Source organism: Ahaetulla prasina, chromosome 2 (assembly GCF_028640845.1).
Source record: "Ahaetulla prasina isolate Xishuangbanna chromosome 2, ASM2864084v1, whole genome shotgun sequence".
Classification (NCBI taxonomy): Eukaryota; Metazoa; Chordata; class Lepidosauria; order Squamata; family Colubridae; genus Ahaetulla; species Ahaetulla prasina.
This window is the reverse complement of record NC_080540.1, coordinates 40116355-40135737: the sequence shown is the minus strand read 5'-3', so window position 1 is coordinate 40135737 and position 19383 is coordinate 40116355. Positions and strand designations below refer to the sequence as shown.

Here is a 19383-nt window from a genome sequence, read left to right as displayed (position 1 = left end):
TCCTATCCACTGGAATCTCTACCAGTTCCCATCTGAAGTCTCTTTTTTCTTCTTTTTGTGTTAATACTGACCCAGTGGTGGACATCAAATAATTTAACAACCAGTTTGCCAGGGTCAGGTTGTCTGTTGTGAGAGGCATGACCCATCCCTGACCTCTAGCTCTGCCACACATGCAAGAGGAGCCTCCTGCGATGGCCAACTGACTCCTATGAACTCCTGACCATCCATTCCCTGTCACAGAGGAAAAGATTCTTGAGTAGCCCCCAGGGTCAGAGTTATATGTCTTTAGAGCAAAGTTTCCCAAAACTTTTCATTCATTCCTTGAAACTGCTTATCAGAAAGTGTTTATTGAAGTGTTCCTGTTATGATTGTGTAATGAATTTTTTTTTTATGTTGTTACCCAAAGAAAAACTACTTTTACCCAGTGTGAGGTATTTTGCTCAGATTTAGGAAGAACTGCTTTAGAGAAATCCTCCTTTTCTTACTTTCCATACGAACAAAATAGTTCTTTGCATGGATGCCACTTTCCTTCCAAAATTATTTTCCCCCCATCAATTAAGACTTTAGACCAGGCATATCCAAAGTCCGGCCTGGAGGCCAATTGCGCCCCGTGTTCAAATTTTGAGCAGCCCACAGACTCTTCTTCCCGCTGGCTCAGCCTGTCACTCATCCCCACTGACTGGGGTTTTTCCCTTCACCACGCAGCGGTTCCCACAGCTGTCCCCTGCTGCCTCCTGCTCTACAGCCACCTTGCTCTGCAGAGCATCTCAGCTATATTTTTCACCAGCAGATGGCAGTAAACCTGAGTCAGCACTCTCGCCCCATGACCCTTGTGACCTTGTGTGCCCTTTTCTAAAATGGCAACTGTAACTAAAAATAGGAAAGTTGACAGCGAGGGCCGCGGCTTCCGGGACAAGTGGAAATTGGATCACCTTTCACATTAGTGGAATTAAGTTATTTGTTTAGTCTTTCATAAAATTTGCATTTAATGTTAATGGTTCAAAGAATGTCAGGCTGAATGGTTGGCCCCCACACATTTTCATCTCACAAAATCTGGCCCTCCTTGCAAAAAGTTTGGATACCCCCGATGTAAACTGTCTCCATTTTTTCCCCAGCCTCTCAAGTGTTTGTCTTGTACATGCTTTTACTTATGACTATATAGTCTTGTTCTACGGAAACTATCATTTATTTCTGTCTTCCAAGGTCATCTTTATAGAGTAAGGGCTATAAAGTTTTGTTGCAGGATGGCTTCTGATTTGTACTGTTTTAAAACAGTAATGGCCACATTGGCAGCTTGTCTTCTCAGGGATCCCCTTACTGGAATTCTGTCAGACAACCACATGTGTTCTTCTGACTTCATCCAGCATTCAGAGAGATGCAACTTTTGGAGGGGCATCATAAAATCTTGGCTAACTTATGACCTTTTTCCATATTATAAGTTTGCTACTTATAGACATATATGTGTGTCTCAGAAACCGTGAAGAAGACTTTGTTAACTGCAGTTCTTCGAATAGTTGTCTGCAAACTTGCAACCTGCTCTCCTGCCTTCTTGGTCAAGTTAGGGTTAGGGTCAAGTGGTGTCAAGTGACTTCATTCCTTCTGATGCACTGCATTGATCTTAGGAACGAAAGCGGTCCAGTGGAAGCTGTCCTTTATTGCGTGCAGCACAGGGCTTCTAGCGTTAGAAAATTCCAAATGTTCTATGTAGTTCTATGCCGATCCATAACCTATGTGTATATGAAGATGATGTTATCTGTCATCTCCGACTCTTGGCAATTCTGTGGGCCACATCTTTCAGTCTTGCACTATTACTTTGAGGTTTTTCTATGCTCTGGCTGGTGTCCATGTGTATGTATTAATAATCATATGAAGAACTACATATACAGGTAAATAATTGGTGGGTTTTTTTAGTAACAGTGTTGTTGATTGTAACAAAAAAGCGAGCTCATGGAACACATGCATAATAAGGAACTTCAGATTGCATGTTTTCTGAAGTTGTGGTTATGGTTGATGAATGTAAAGTATAAAATTTGACTAGTTAATAGGTTCTGTTGGTTTAATTATCCTTTTCCCAGCCAAATTCATAACATCTAAATAAGAAAAGTTTAACTTGGTGCCTATGATAGGCTAAAGTATTTAACTAGAGGTACAATTAAACGGAGTATATAAATCTGAGCTATATAAAAAATGACCGTAAATAAATCCTTAATGGCCCAATTGAATTCACTTTTTCTTGTTTCTTCTCAAAATGTCAAATATTAAGATCAGTTGTAGTCTGTACAATTGGGGAGCAAATAACATAATTTGCCCAGATTTTTTAATTATTATTTTGTGGGTACAGCCAATAAACACCCTTTAGTAAACTAAGTAGACTGGTTTGGATTTTAAAATTATACTGTGTCTTATTTGACAACAATCTTAAAAGACACAGATCTTCAATAATGCAATCAAGATGTTCTTGCTATTTTAAGAAACTGTTCTTTTAGACAGCAGAATGAAACAAAGTTATTTTTAAAAAAGCAAATGGCATAAAATTATTTCAGAATAATTTAGTGCAAGAGAAGAGAATAATTTAAATAATTTAGTGTAATAGAATACAATAAGTCAAAAAATTGAAATGTGGCCATGATGAAGTGTACTTGTTTTATGACTATAATGTAAAATAGTCACGTTAAACTGAATTATTGGACAAATTATTAATGATAAAAATATATAAAATTTAGCACTCCCCCTCCTCACTCTTTTCCAACTCTGAAAGCTCCCTATGGCATTTTGGATATATATAGAAGAAATAATTATGTTGGTTAGAATAATAGTAGAAGATATATTATTTGTGTATCATTATGCAGTGTCTTGCCACTGGATGCTGCTGATAAGATTATGCTGCTGATATAAATTGAGGATTAATTCCTTAATTTGGGGAGGAAGAAGAAATTATGCATTTTAATGGCTCATTAGCCTACAATTAATTCAACATTTTGAGGGCCACACCTCTCTAAGATAATGAAATACACATTAATAAATTGAAAGTTAGCTTAGTATGTGGCACTTTTTTTCCTGCATATTGCCATGAGTCACCTGATCATAGTATTGGATTTTAAAAATCCAACAAATGAACAAATTCTGCAATCTAAGGCTAGAAACTGAAATGTTTATGGATTGTCTGTGTTATTTTCCTCCACACAAAGTTCTCATCCTGTAAGTTCTTAAAAAAATAATATTAATTTAAAGACATGGCTAAAACATATAAAGAATGGTTGCTGGAATTGGGTATGTGTACTTTAATGAAAAGAATGACTAGGGGTGGCATGATAGCAGTTTTCCGATATCTCAGGGGCTGCCATAAAGAGGGAGTCAAACTATTCTCCAAAGCACCTGAGGGTAGAACAAGAAGTAATGGGTGGAAACTAATCAAGGAGAGAAGCAGCTTAGAACTAAGGAGAAATTTTCTGTCTGTTAGAACAATTAACCAGTGGAACAATATGCCTCCAGAAGTTGTGAATTCTCAAAACACTGGAAATTTTTAAGAAGAGATTGGACAACCATTTGTCTGAAATGTTATAGGGTTTTCTGCCTGAGCTGGGGGATGGACTAGAAGACCTCCAAGGTCCCTTCCAACTCTGTTATTCGATTCTTATTCTATTTTATAGACCTTCTTCATTAAGGGTAAATGGCAGTTATAATCTGGATTGGGACTCTAGTGTTGAGAATTGAAATGACCTCACTTTTGCAATTCACAAATTGCAAATTGCACAAAACTGAATTCAGGTTTGCTAGCATCCAGTTTTAGCTATACAATATCTTAAGAGCAGTCTCTCACATCAACAGTCACAAAGTGATGTCAAAATGATGCCTTGTGTGATGATATCACGTAGGTTCTGCTTTGTCTTCTTGCAGATGTGTGGGGATTCTGGAAGATTTAGCTATCTGCCATGCTATTTTTGAATAAATGCCAAGTTAACCTTAAATAAGGAAAGGGGAAGAAGGCATCAGCAATAATACTTCATTTGATATCAAACCTTTTTCCTGATGTACCATGTATCTGTGGTTCTTTCCTTCCTGCCATCTATCTTCAGTTCTTCCTCTGAAACCCCTTCAATTTGTTTATATTGTTCTTACAATGCACTAATCAGACTCATTTAGCTTTCTTGATAAGATCTGGGTATTGCATAATAAAGGTAAAGGTTCCCCTGGCACATATGTGCTAGTCGTTTCTGACTCTAGGGAGCGGTGCTCATCTCTGTTTCAAAGCCAAAGAGCCAACACTATCCGAAGACATCTCCATGATCATGTGGCCGGCATGACTAAATACCAAAGGCGCACGGAACGCTGTTACCTTCCCACTAAAGATGGTCCCTATTTTCCTACTTGCATTTTTTACTTGCTTTCGAACTGCTAGGTTTGGCAGAAGCTGGGACAAATAACGGGAGCTCACCCCGTTACGCGGCACTAGGGATTCAAACCCCTGAACTGCCGACCTTTCGATCGGCAGGCTCAGCGTCTTAGCCACTAAGCTACCACGTCCCTTGGTATAGTAGTATACTATACTATACTATGTAGTGAGCTTCTATTATTTGCTTCTTTTTTTAAAAAAAATGTTGCCTTCTTAATTTTGTTTAATATACTGCACCGGCATTTCAGATTGAATCATATAAGCAGTTGAGGATTCATATTAGGAAATCTATTTGGGGCCAGTGGGCTACAGCATCCTGCCAGAGAGGGGAAAGAGACTGACAACCCCAGCAAAGAGTATTGCAGCCGGCGTAATTAACTCCATTACTTATCTCGAAGTAGGAAAGAGGAATGAGATAGTAATGCTCTAATTTGTGCCAATGCTAAACTACAGGCATTAACAAGGTGGAAGTTTACACAAACTGGGAATCTTTTCTTTGCTAGTAGAGATGTAAGAAGAAGCCTAGAAATGCTTGGCATCCCCATATCTGCCATGTCTCTGCTGAGCTTCCTTTGCTCTATGGTTTTATTGTTGCTTCTTGGCTCTTTATCAATAAGAAAGACAAGAGGGACCAGATACAGGAATTTGTCTTTTTTAACTGAATTAGAAATGAAACACTGTTTGAAAATGAAACTTGTTTTGCTCTGCTGTGTTAATTAAAACAAAATTGCAGGAATGTTTTGTTCGCTATGAGACGGATCAGAGCCTTTGTGAATCCACAAAGCCCTTGTGACAAAGATATTATGTTATTTCAGTGTTAAGCCATTTTTCCATTGTACTGTTCCCCAATTTCAGCTTCGCACCGAACCTGTAGTAGACGTAGATTTAATACAAGGAGAATGCTACCAGTTGAACAGTCTAACATTATTTACAGTTCTGACAACCAGTATGCACCATTGTAGTTTTGTTAGGGGTAATCTGGGTTCACAACCAAGGTTGTGGACGGTTGAGCAGAGTACCCTAAGCATGAAAACGACTGAGACTGGTTGTATACAATAACAGTCACTTGCAGACAAACTGGGGTTTGATATTCCTTTACTTTTAGGGAAAAGGCAAAGGCATAGTCCAAAAACAATTCCAGGTCATACACATATAAAGTCAGTCAGTCAGTCTTCTTACCAACGTAGACTTGCAAAACAAACAAGGTCTTCTTTCAGTTCAGCAAAACACAGCTCAATACACAACAGTCAGTATCTTGAGGAATCAGTAACTAGTCATGATCAAGCAACGATCATAAAGCTCAAATATACAGTTGCAGCATGTCATCAGGTTACAATGCTGTAATGTCTCTGTAAATTCCCCACAAGCCATAATTTACTAGTCCTTTTATATATTGGCTACAGAGCTCAACCAATCAGGATGCTTGCATGATGCAGCACAGCCTTAAAGCAATATCATGCCTTTCTATAAACATACATAGTTAGTTTATATATTGCCTGGCCAACTAGTTAGGCAAATAACAATTTCCTGACAAGTTTGCTCTTTAGGGAGACAACTAGGGAAAATCTGCAGGTAGGGCTGATGAGAAAGAACCGGAAAAAAAAGAACGTGCCTATGTCAACCTGAATAGCATTAGTCAGATCCAATCTTCTACCGATCTCCTGATTTCACCTTTGACATAGTGGGTGGTGAGATGTAACACATCTTGCACCCATCAGCTCAAAAGAGAAAACACTATTTTAATTTCAGTGAAGCTAAGGACAACATGAATCTATTCCATCCATTCAGTCTGAAATGAAAGCAACATGGAAATTTCATAGATTTTTTTTTTCCTTTGACACCTAGTAGGTTTGTGGCAAATTGCTTTTTGATAACTGCTTTTGCAAGCCCCTAAAATCTGGGGGTGGGATTCTAATTCTGTTTTCCTTTTCCCCTCTATTTCCATTTTCCATTTAGTGGTATGCTTTGATGCCAAGATAAATTTTGATGACAATGCTGAGTTCAGACAAAAATCCATATTTGCCATGGATGACAAATCTGAGAATGAACCAATAGAAAATGAAGCTGCCCATTACGATTTAAAGTACATAGGCCTGGATGGAAACATTGCCTGTTTTGGTGAGTACTCATCCTGTTGCTGTAACTTCCTGGTCTGGTCTGAAAAATCACATGCCTGACATCACACATCTAAACAAGAGTTATATCAAACTTCTCTACAGGCATTTAGGACAAATACCTTAGAAGTAAAGAGTTTTTCAAAGCATGAAAAAATACTGGTTTTCTAGGGAGAAAGACTTCCATGAAAAGAAAACAATAGTTCTGCTAAGGGCACTTGAGAACAGTCATGCCTAAAATTCCTGTTTTGATTCCTAGCTCCCTCCATAATGGTTGGACAAGGATTGAATTTAGAGCTGCATGAAGAATTGTAGACTAATATTTATAGATTGTAGACTAGCATATAGATTAATCCCACTGGTACATTAGCTCTATGAACACTACAGCTTCCTTCCTCCCTTCCTTCCTTCCTTCCTTCCTTCCTTCCTTCTGTTGGAAGAAATAACCATCTGGGTTCAATCCCAAGTGGGGAAAAAGACTCTGGATTCATGGAAGTTGCTTGGAAAGAAGGTTTATTGATGAACAGGATCACATGGTTTGAGATCCTGGGCAAACAGAGCTGCATAGGTGTGTGTGCCTGCCAGAACCATCCCCTCTCCACCCACCTACCCTTTCCTCCCCCGCCCCCGCCAGTCCGCAAAGCCAGAAAGTTTGGGGGAACTCTGGTACAGAGAACCCAACAGTTTTTAAAAAATTAAGACATTTTCTAGTGTTGGTAAAACTGTATCTATTGAGAATTTGTTAAAAGGACAACTTTTCACAAGATATTATTAGAAAGAATTTGTTGTTGTAGCATTGTTTTTGTGCAACGTCAATGAAATTAGGCACGGCCCATAAACCTGAAAAACTGACTAAAAGATTCGGGTAAGTGAAGGAATAAAATGAAGACATGAAATATGGAGTTTCTTCTGATTTTATAATTGGCTTTTGTTGCTACTTTTTTATTCCTCTGCTGTATTGAATGCAAGAAGAGGGGAGGAGGAGTTAAATTCAGTAAAATGTTCTCCAGCTTATATAGCACAATCTCCTTCCTAGGTGCTCAGCTACCTCATCTTCTTCACCTTTCCAGAGGTTCTACCAGCCCCCCACCAGCCCTCCCTACCCCTCTGTTAATATACAAGGAAAAGAGGAAAGTGATTTTTTTTCCATTCAAAAGAGATACCTTATTCCCCATTTTTGCTAGCTCTGAGTCATACATTGAGATAAAAAGGTAAAGGTTCCCCTCGCACATACGTGCTAGTCGTTGCCGACTCTAGGGGGCGGTGCTCATCTCCGTTTCAAAGCCGAAGAGCCAGCGCTGTCTGAAGACGTCTCCATGGTCATGTGGCTGGCATGACTCAACACCAAAGGCACACGGAACGCTGTTACCTTCCCACCAAGGTGGTCCCTATTTTTTCTACTTGCATTTTTACATGCTTTGGAAACTGCTAGGTTGGCAGAAGCTGGGACAAGTAACAGGAGCTCACCCCATTACACGCCAGCACTAGGGATTCGAACCGCCGAGCTGCCGACCTTTCGATTGACAAGCTCAACGTCCTAGCCCCTGAGCCACCATTTCCCCTACATTGAGATAGATGGTAAATATAAGAAACAGCAGAAGGATGACTTTTCTCACTGCTAGGCATAAGCAATGCCCATTTTCAGTATTATTGAAATACACATTGCAATATACGGTGATTTGCTTGCTGAGGCTGTGATTTATTCATTTAGTGTTTATTTGCTCCCACCCCCCCTTTTTTTAAAAAAAAAAAAACTCAGTAAATTGAGACACCTTGGATCAGACTCACAGGACTTGGAAGCAAATGTCCATATTTTCCATAAGTTTAAATTTTTCTCCATCTGTTCCTTTCTCTTCTTGCTTCTGTTCTTTTTTTCCTTTTATCTTCTCCCTCTTTTTTGGTTTTTGGCACCTTGGAACTGCATTTGCACACGATCGTATTTCGTCTTCTAAAAAAAAAGAAAACCAGCAATTTAAACTCTCTTAATTACAGTAAATGGTGCTGGACTTGCAATGGCAACCTGTGATATAATTTCCCTTAATGGTGGAAAACCTGCCAATTTCCTGGATCTTGGCGGAGGCGTGAAAGAAGCACAAGTATATCAAGCCTTCAAATTGCTCACTGCAGATCCCAAGGTAAAACACAAAAAACTTGACTTGGACAGAAGATGTCTTCATACATACAAAATTGTACATAGGTAGTCCTCGACTTATGACAACAATTGACCCCAAAATTTCTGTTGCCAAATGAGGCATTTGTTAAGTGGGTTTTGTCCCATTTAACAACCTTTCTTGCCACAGTTGTGGAGTGAATCACTCCAATTGTTCAATTAATTGTTACGCGAATCTGACCTCCCCATTGATTTTGCTTGTCAGAAGGTCACGGAAGCTGATCGCATGACCCTGGGACACTGTAACCGTCATAAAGTCAGTTATGAGTCAGTTGCCAAGCATCTGAATTTTGATCACATGACCATTGGGTTGCCGCAATCATTGTAAGTGTGAAAATTGGTCATAAGTCACTTTTTGTCAAAGTCAAAGCCTTTATTGTCATTGTACATCATGTATACAACGAAATTGGTTTAACCTCTACTGGTGCGGTTCATACAAGACGGGAATAATATAAAGGATACAAGTAGTTAGAGAAAAAAATATGTACAACATATTCTGTGCAACATGTATATTATTCAGGTGTATGATCTTATATTATGGCATATACATATTACACACTATACTGGCACCAGTTAAATTTGTGGTGCTATATTGTGTTTAGGAGTCTGACAACCCATGAATAGAAGCAGTTTTTAAATCTGTTTGATACTTCTGTGTCTTCTGCCCGATGATAAAAGTGAGAAAAGACACTGGCCAGGTGTGAATCATCCCTAAGTATCTTCCTTACTCTGCTGAAACAGCAAGACATGGCGATGTCATCCAGTGGTGGTGGTTGTTATTATTAATCTCTGTTCTTCTTATTAAGATGCAAAGGTAGCGGGGAACATATGCTTTTACACCTTTTTCAGCTGTATAAAATCGCATCATATAGATCAGGGGTCTCCAACCTTGGTCCCTTTAAGATTTGTGGACTTCAACTCCCAGACTCTGGGATTTGAAGTCCACAAGTCTTAAAGGGACCAAGGTTGGAGACCCCTGATATAGATGAAGGAGCACTCATTTTTCTGGAAAAATGTATCCAAAGAAAAGTTGGATATTAAATTGTAGAACAGAAACAGCCCTTTCAGTTGTGTTTCTTTGGTTTGTATGGTCACTAGAGAAAGATGTCCTCATGATTTTAGTGGTTAGTCTCAGGAAATTCTTGGAGTAGATTTTGGCATCTTCATTAGACCTTGCTCACAACATTTCCAATCAGGCACTATCCAAATATCACTTCCACAATTTCCAGCTATGGCACACCTGTTAACTTTGCCAGCTGTGGATTATAGATATTGTAGTTCAACACATCTGGCTGGCTTTGCATTATAAGCTTCGGTTCCCACCCTTGGATTAATTGAAAGGGCTGCTTTATTGGAATATCTACTTACGTTGATCCTTTTTTAAAAAAAATAATAATCTGTCTCGATTTTGTTGGATGTATGTGTTCCTTTTTTTCATTGTTTCATTGATCTGTTTTATTTAATATTGCTCGCTTGCCCTCAGCTCTTTTTGTCTGCAAAATATTTATCTTGTTTCTTGAACACCAGAGAACTTTGGTCAGTGGTGGGATTCAAATAATTTAACAACCGGTTCTCTGCCCTAATGACCAGCTCAGTAGGTGTGGTTCGGTGGACATGTGATTGTGTGTGCATGGCCAACTCAACGTCACTCACGTCAATAGACACTTTGCCTTAGCTGTTACAATGTAATAAAAGTTAACCAGAGAGGCAGTTTCTGTAAGCAGGGGAATAAAGATTAGGCTAGAAACAACACCAGAATGTTTCTTTCCTGCCTTCCTTACAGGATTAGCCCTGTAAAGTGGAAAAAAACAAAATAAGATTTCTTCCAACAACCGGTTCTCTGAACTGCTTAGAAAGTTAACAACCGGTTCTCCCCAATAGGTGTGAACTGGCTGAATCCCACCACTGACTTTGGTCCCCTAATATTTGTCCCTTTACCCCTTTGTTCCTTTGTTCTATTTTATTTAAACGGCCTTGGCTCTTGTTCCTGCCTGCACTCTTCTGCTCTTTCAAATGCATCTTTCCTAAACTTTCCTACTAGACAAGGTGTGTTCCCTCCCTCCCTCCCTCTCTGCCTCCCCCATCCCCCCACCCCTGAAATAAGTGACCTGCTAAAAACTATGTTTGCCTTTGGGCACCTTGCTAATAGGAATGTCATGGCTTGACATGGAGGTACCGTCAGATGCCCTGTAGGTACGTTGCAGAGTTCAAATCATAAAGAAATTATTGCCATCCGTTAAAAAAAAAAAACATTAACTCTCATTCCTTTGACTGCGTTCCTCTGTATTCCAGCTATTGCTCTCTGTTTTTCCCCCTCCAGTTCTTTCTAAATGAAGCGCTTTCTAACTGCTAATCCCTTGGCCCTTCAGCATGACTGATTTTAGCTTCTACCCTTTTGGCACTGCGATGGCCAGGGTGATTGCTTCATGTTAACAAGCCATCTGAGATAGCTTTCTCTCTCACTCCTTCCCTCTCTCTCTTTACTCTTTCTCTATCTCTCTTTCCCTCCTCTCCCTCCTCCCTCTCTGCCTCCCCATCCCCCCACCCCTGAAATAAGTGACTTGCTAAAAACTGTGTTTGCCTTTGGGCACCTTGCTAATAGGAATGTCATGGCTTGACATGGAGGTACCGTCGGATGCCCTGTAGGTTTCTATGTTGCAGAGTTCAAATCATAAAGAAATTATTGCCATCCGTAAAAAAAAAAATCATTAACTCTCATTCCTTTGACTCTGTATTCCAGCTATTGCTCTCTGTTTTTCCCCCTCCAGTTCTTTCTAAATGAAGCGCTTTCTAACTGCTAATCCCTTGGCCCTTCAGCATGACTGATTTTAGCTTCTACCCTTTTGGCACTGCGATGGCCAGGGTGATTGCTTCATGTTAACAAGCCATCTGAGATAGCTTTCTCTCTCACTCCTTCCCTCTCTCTCTTTACTCTTTCTCTATCTCTCTTTCCCTCCTCTCCCTCCTCCCCCTTCTCTCTCTCTCTTTCCTTGCCTCCCTTCCTCTGTTTGGGAGGATAAAGATTTAATTGGGGGTTTCATGCATATATTGCAAACAGTCAAGTCTCCCATTAAATGCAGGCATCCACCAGTTATGTAGAGTTTTAGAAGAATGCCATATTTGTTGGTTTGTTTGTTTGTCAAACATGTAAAAGATAGCAGGTATGAATATGAACGTAGACATGAACGAAGAAAATAAATACAAATAAATGGGTATAGTAGGACAGAGACGGTAGGCATGCTGATGGGTTTATGCATGCCCCCTTTACAGACCTCTTAGGAATGGGGTGAGGTCCACGGTAGACACTTTACGGTTGAAGCTTTGAGGGTTTGAGGATGTAACAACAGAGTCTGGTAGAGCATTCCAGGCGTTGACCACTCTGTTGCGGAAGTCGTATTTTCTGCAATCGAATTTGGAGTGGTTTACCTTGAGTTTGTATCGATTGTTTGCCATGTATTATTGAGGTTGAAGCTGAAGAAGTCGTTGACAGGTAAGATGTAGCAGGCAATTTTGTGTACTATACTTAGATCAGACCGCAGGCGGAGCAGTTCCAGATTGTCCAAGCCCAAAATTTCAAGTCTGGTGGCATAAGGGATTCTATTGTGAGTAAAGGAGTGCAGTAATCTTCTCGTGAAATACCTCTGGACCTGCTCAATCGTATTAATGTCTGATATACAGTGTGGATACCAGGCAGACGAGCTGTGAGAATTGGTCTGGCAAAGGTTTTGTATGTCCTGGTTAGCAATGCAATGTTCAATACAAATTTCTTTTTCGTCACAGTAGCTTACGTACTTTAATCCCACCACACTGACCTATTTGAATAGAATGCCTGAAAAGATATATGAAATGTGCTTTAAAATCTGGTTCCTGACCTTCATTTTTTTCCAGATCTTTTCCATGACCTTCCACTCACATAACCCCACATAACATTTATTTATATGCTGTCCTCTCCTCTCCCTTTAAGTCTGAGGGTGACAATTCTAGAATGCTCGTGCTCTGTGTTTGTAATAATACAAGAAAGTTGTGCCTTCCTTGATGAAGGCAATGGTATATACCTTCTGAGAATCCATCATTGGACCCAACATTGTTGGGTGATTTCTGATGTTAATATGATAGCTGCTGATCCAGTTCTAAAGAGGAATTATTGAGTCTGTCATCTGCACCTCCATAACTATCTGGTTTGGCTCTTCAACCAAACAAGAGAGACACAGACTTCAGAGCATAATTAGAACTGCAGAAAAAAACAATTGCTACCAACCTGCCTTCCATTGAGGACCTGTATACCTGCCTTCCATGGAGTCAAAAAGAAGGCTGTGAAAATATCTACAGACCTCTCACATCCTGGACATGAATTGTTTCAGCTTCTACCCTCAAAACAATGCTACAGAGCACCGCACACCAGAACAACTAGACACAAGAAATTTCCCGAACTCCATCACTCTGCTTAACAACTAATTCACACAACACTGTCAAATAATTTACTAAGACTGTATTACTATTATTCTTTACTTCCTTACTAGTATATATCTCTTCCCACTTATTACTATAACCATGTGCTAATATCTTTCAATTTATATTGTTTTTACTTGTTTCCTAGTACAATTTGATAGCTTATTAGTAACCTTGACTATCACTAAGTGTCGTATCTTTTTATTCTTGATGAATGTATTTTATTGTCCTTATGTACACTGAGAGCATATACACCAAAGACAAATTCCTTGTGTGTCCATTCACACTTGGCCAATAAAGAATTCTATTCTATTCTATTCTAAATGATGTTTTTAAAAAGCTATTTCAATTTGACCACTGCATGATAGACTTTTATCTAAACATACGCCCTCGCATAAATCGTCTCAACAATAGTACTCCAAACTACAATTTTAAAAAAGCCAACTATGACCTTATAAATAATGATCTCTCATTTCTTGACTGGCAAAATCTATTCTCAACCTGTATCACTACAGATGACCACTATAAAGTATTCCTACTTGAAATCAATAAAATCATCAAACTATATGTACCACAAATCATCACCAAAATCAAAAGGAAAAGCAAATTTCCCATATAAATAAAAAAGCTGCAATCCAAAAAAAAAATCCCTCTGGAAAAAAAACAAAAAGGGTTATGTAGCAAACTTCAAAAACCGCTACAAAAATATTTGCAACCAAATAAAAACAGAAGAGATATATACTATATACAACCAAACAAGAAGACCTTCTACGTACCAATTCCAGTCATGCTTTTTATAATTTTGTAAACAATAAACTTAAAGAAACAAGATCCATTCCACCACTAAAAGAACCTAATGGCAAAGAATGTACTGACGAAACAGTTAAAGCAAACCTCTTTAACACATTCTTCTGCTCAGTCTTTGTAAACAGTGATGGCTCATATCCAACATTCCTTAATCGTACCAAAAATGTTAACAACGACTTAACACATATAGATTCCACAGAAGATAACAACGACCTAACACATATAGACTTCACAGAAGATAATGTTGAAAAAGCCCTTCGCAACCTAAAACCATCATTATCTATCGGACCAGATGGACTATGTGCATACTTTTTAAAAAAACTTTCAATTAATATAGCTGAACCCCTAAGCATAATTTTTAATAAAGCCTTCAAAACTTGTTCCCTTCCAAAACTCTGGTCTCTAGCCACAGTCATCCCTATCTTCAAAAAAGGAGACCCAAGCCTTGTTGAAAATTACAGACCTATCTCTCTATGTTGTGTCTCATGCAAAGTAATGGAATCCATCATTAACCAATCCATTACACTCCATCTTGAAACAAACAACCTTCTATCTAATAAACAATTTGGTTTCAGAACAAAAATTGTCTTGTAACCTACAACTACTCCACTGCAAAAATATATGGACTACCAACCTTGATCAAGGAAAAGCAATAGATGCAATCTACATAGACTTCTGCAAAGCTTTTGATTCAGTAGTATATGATAAACTACTACTTAAACTAAAATCCTACGGTATTTCGGGACCTCTTCACAACTGGATAAATGCCTTTCTGTCAGACAGACAACAAGTGGTCAAAATTGGCAACGCTATATCGAATCCTGTTGCTGTCAAAAGTGGCATTCCCCAAGGTAGCGTTCTTGGACCAACATTCTTCATACTATACATAAATGATCTCTGTCACATAATCTCAAGTTATTGTGTTCTCTTTGCTGACGATGTCAAACTATTTAATACCACTAATAATACTTCTACCCTTCAAGAAGACCTCGACTTAATTTCTGATTGGTCTAAAACTTGGCAACTCCAAATCTCAACCAGCAAATGCTCAGTCTTACATATTGGAAAAAAGAACCCCAACATCAAGTACAAACTGGATGGACATTACCTAACTGATGACCCCCACCCTGTCAAAGACCTTGGAGTTCTCATATCTAATGACCTTAATGCCAAAGCCCACTGCAACTACATAGCAAAAAAGGCCCTAAGAGTTGTAAACCTAATTTTACGCAGCTTCTTTTCAAAAAACTCTACACTACTAACTAGAGCATACAAAACATTTGCCAGACCTATTCTTGAATACAGCTCATCCGTCTGGAACCCATACCACATCTCTGACATAAACACAATAGAACGAGTCCAGAAATATTTTACTAGGAGAGTTCTTCACCTCCGAAAACAACAAAATACCTTATACCGACAGACTTGAAATCCTGGGATTAGAAAACTTACAACTCCATCGACTTGACATGACCTGTGTTTAACACACAAAATCATCTATTGCAATATCCTTCCTATAAAAGACTACTTCAGCTTCAATCGCAATATTACAAGAGCAAAAATAGATTCAAGCTAAATGTCAATCGCTTCAAACTTGATTGCAGAAAATATGACTTCTGTAACAGAGTTGTTAATGCTTGGAACTCATTACCTGACTCCATAGTCTCTACTCAAAATCCCAAAATCTTCAACCAAAACTGTCTACTATTGACCTTACCCCATTCCTGAGAGGACTATAAGGCGTGCATAAGAGCACAAATGTGCCTACCGTTCCTGTCCTATTGTTCCCTTCATTATATCCAATTAATATAGATGATGCATAATTTTAATTATATATATATATATATATATATATATATATATATATATATATATATATATATATATATATATATATATATATATATATATATATATATATATATATATGTAGGTCTTTGGTTGATATATATATATATATATATATATATATATATATATATATATATATATATATAATATATATATATTCTTCAAGATATGCTGTTTTATCTATGATATTTGTTTGTGTATACTGTTGTGACAAAAATAAATAAATAAAAAAAATTAGTTAAATTAGGAGGAGATCAAAAAGAAGCATTGAAGGTTTTATCTAACAAGACCAGTATCAGCTATACCAGTGATGGCTAAACTTTTTGCCATTGCATGCCAGAAAGGGGGGGCAGGGGTCGTGCACTTGAGTGCCAATACCCAGAATTCTGTGCACCACACCGCCGCACATGCACGTGCGACTCCCCACTCCTGGCATGTGATGGCCCAGTAGGCCCGTTTTTCTCTCTCACCTGGCTCCAGAGCCTCCCGAAGGTCCTCCAAATGCTGAAAATGGCCTGTTTGCCAACTCCCAGTGGGACAGAGAGAGAGGCACTGGAGGCTGGGGACAGCAAAAAACAGGCCTTCCAGTCCCACTGGAAGTTGGCAAACAGGCCATTTTTGGCCTCCAGAGGACCTCCGGGGGTTGGGGAAGGCCATTTTCACCCTCCCCAGATTCCTAGAGAGGCTCTGGAGTCAGGTGAGAGGGAAAAACGGGCCTTCCCCACCACCCCCCAAGGCCCTCCGGAGGCAGGAAACAACCTGTTTCCCTATTTCTGGTGGGTCCAGAAGGTCCAAAAATCAGCTGGCTGGAGCTGAGCTCGCGTACCTACTGATATGGCTATGCATGCCACCTGTGGCACAGGTGTCATAGGTTCGCCATCACAGAACTATATGTTGGTCAACCACTTATGTCTAATTTTGAAATCTATCAGGCTAAAACATCTGCCTTAATTTTTGGATGTTCTTGATCTTTTCGGCGTAATGAGGAGTTTCAGAAAACTCTTGTGAGATATTTACTGGTTTCAGTAAAAGTGTATTGCACAGTTATTGACTACCATAATCTATGCTTAAATAATGCATCATTTAAAAAGTTTTCTTGAAAGAGAGAGAATCAATATATTATTTCTATTATTGATCTTATTTAGAATAGGGTTACTGGTAATTCTCCACTTACGAACACTATTGAAAACAGAATTTCTGTTAAGCAAGTTGTGAGTTGTGTCTGATTTTATGACTTTTTTGTCACATTAAACAAATCACTGCAGTTAAGCGAATCACACAGTTGTTAAGTGAATCTGGTTTTCCCCCTTTACTTGGCTTGTTGGAAGTCAGCTGGTAATCCACAATTTATGACCACAGCTGAGCCCAAAATTTCCACTGCTAAGCAAGACAGCTGTTAAGTGAGTTGTGTTTCCATTTCATGACCTTTTTGTCAATGTTGGTAAGCGAATCATTGCAGTTGTTGACTGAATCGTGTAGTTGTTAAATGAATCTGACTTCCCCCATTGACTTTGCTGGTCAGAAGCCAGCTGGGAAGGTCAATTACTTGACCCCCGGACATTGCAACCATTCCAAATACATGCTAGTTGCCAAGCATCCAAATTCTGATTCTATGACTGTGCAGCAGTCGTAAATACGAGAACCGGTTGTAAGTTACTTTTACCTGTCTACCGTTGTAACTTCGAACAATTGTTAAACAAACAATTGTAAGTTGAGGACTACCGATAATAATATCAGAATTTCAAACAAACTGATTGTTAATGAATAATAATAATAATAATAATAATAATAATAATAATAATAATAATAATAATAATAATAATAATAATAATAATAATAATAATAATAATAATAATAATAATAATAATAATAATGTTTTAATTTGTATACCGCCCTTCTCCCGAAGGACTCAGGGCGGTGAACAGGCAAATAAAATACAAACATACACAATAGTTAAACAACCCTTAAAAAACTGATTTAAATTTGCCCAAAAATTTAAAATAACAATACACCCCATAAAATTACAAAAATGTAAAAACCCATCAAATTCAATTAAAATTTAAAAGTAAAATCAAGCTAGTCCAGCCATACGAAATAAATAGGTTTTAAGTTCATGAAAGGTCCTAAGGTCAGGTAGTTGTCGAAGCCCGAGGGAAGTTCGTTCCACAGGGTCGAGCCCCCACAGAGAAGGCCCTCCTGGGGCCGCCAGTCGACACTGTTTGGCTGACGGCACCCTGAGGAGTCCCTCTGTGGAACGCACCGGACGATGGGAGATAGAGGCCGGCAGTAGACGGTCCCGTAAGTAGCCCGGTCCTAAGCCATGGAGCGCTTTAAAGGTGGTAACCAATACCTTGAAGCGCACCCGGAAAACAACAGGTAGCCAGTGCAGTCTGCGCAGGATAGGTGTTACGTGGGAGCTCCAAACCGCTCCCTCAATAACCCGCGCAGCCGCATTCTGGACTAGCTGAAGTCTCCGGGTGCTCTTCAAGGGGAGCCCCATGTAGAGAGCATTGCAGTAGTCCAGGCGAGAAGTTACGAGAGCATGAGTGACCGTGCATAAGGCATCCCGGTCCAGGAAGGGACGCAACTGGCGGATCAGGCAAACCTGATAAAAAGCTCTCCTGGAGACGGTCGCCAAATGGTCTTCAAAGGACAACCGACCATCCAGGAGCACGCCCAAGTTGCATACCTTCTCTATCGGGGCCAATGACTCACCCCCGACAGACAGCCGCATCTGCAGCTGACTGTACCGAGGTGCCGGCATCCACAGCCACTCCGTCTTGGAGGGATTAAGTTTGAGCCTGTTCCTCCCCATCCAGACCCATACGGCTTCCAAACACCGGGACAGCACTTCGACAGCTTCACTGGGGTGGCCCGGGGTGGAAAAGTACAGCTGAGTGTCATCAGCGTACAGTTGGTATCTCACCCCAAAGCCACTGATGATCTCACCCAGCGGCTTCATATAGATGTTGAACAAGAGGGGTGAGAGAATCGACCCCTGCGGCACCCCACACATGAGGCACCTTGGAGTCGATCTCTGCCCCCCTGTCAACACCGTCTGCGTCCGGTCAGAGAGGTAGGAGGAGAACCACCGATAAACGGTGCCTCCCACTCCCAACCCCTCCAACCGGCGCAGCAGGATACCATGGTCAATGGTATCAAAAGCCGCTGAGAGATCTAATAGGACCAGGGCAGAGGAGTAACCCTTATCCCTGGCCCTCCAGAGATCATCCACCAGTGCGACCAAAGCTGTCTCCGTACTGTATCCGGGCCGGAAGCCGGACTGGAACGGGTCTAGATAGACAACTTCATCCAGGTGCTGGAGTAGCTGACATGCCACCGCATTCTCTACAACCTTCACCGTGAAGCGAAGATTGGAGACTGGCCGGTAATTCCCTAAAACAGCTGGGTCCAGGGAAGGCTTCTTGAGGAGAGGTCTCACCACCGCCTCTTTCAAGGCAGCAGGAAAGACCCCCTCCCGCAAAGAAGCATTTGTAATCCCCCGGAGCCAGCCTCGTGTCACCTCCTGAGTAGCCAGTACTAACCAGGAGGGGCACGGATCCAGTAAACATGTAGAGGCATTCAGCCTACCCAGCAAC

At 40.0% G+C, this 19383-nt stretch overlaps 1 protein-coding gene across 1 annotated transcript in view; it reads left to right on the top strand.

Annotated features, from left to right (window-relative positions):
• SUCLG2 (succinate-CoA ligase GDP-forming subunit beta) overlaps window positions 1-19383 on the top strand; it is a 303143-nt gene that overhangs the window by 185082 nt on the left and 98678 nt on the right. Inside the window, exons 8-9 of the mRNA XM_058168585.1 lie at window positions 6350-6511; window positions 8500-8642. Of these exons, the coding sequence (XP_058024568.1) occupies window positions 6350-6511; window positions 8500-8642 (305 nt within the window). The remainder of the gene's footprint in view (window positions 1-6349; window positions 6512-8499; window positions 8643-19383) is intronic.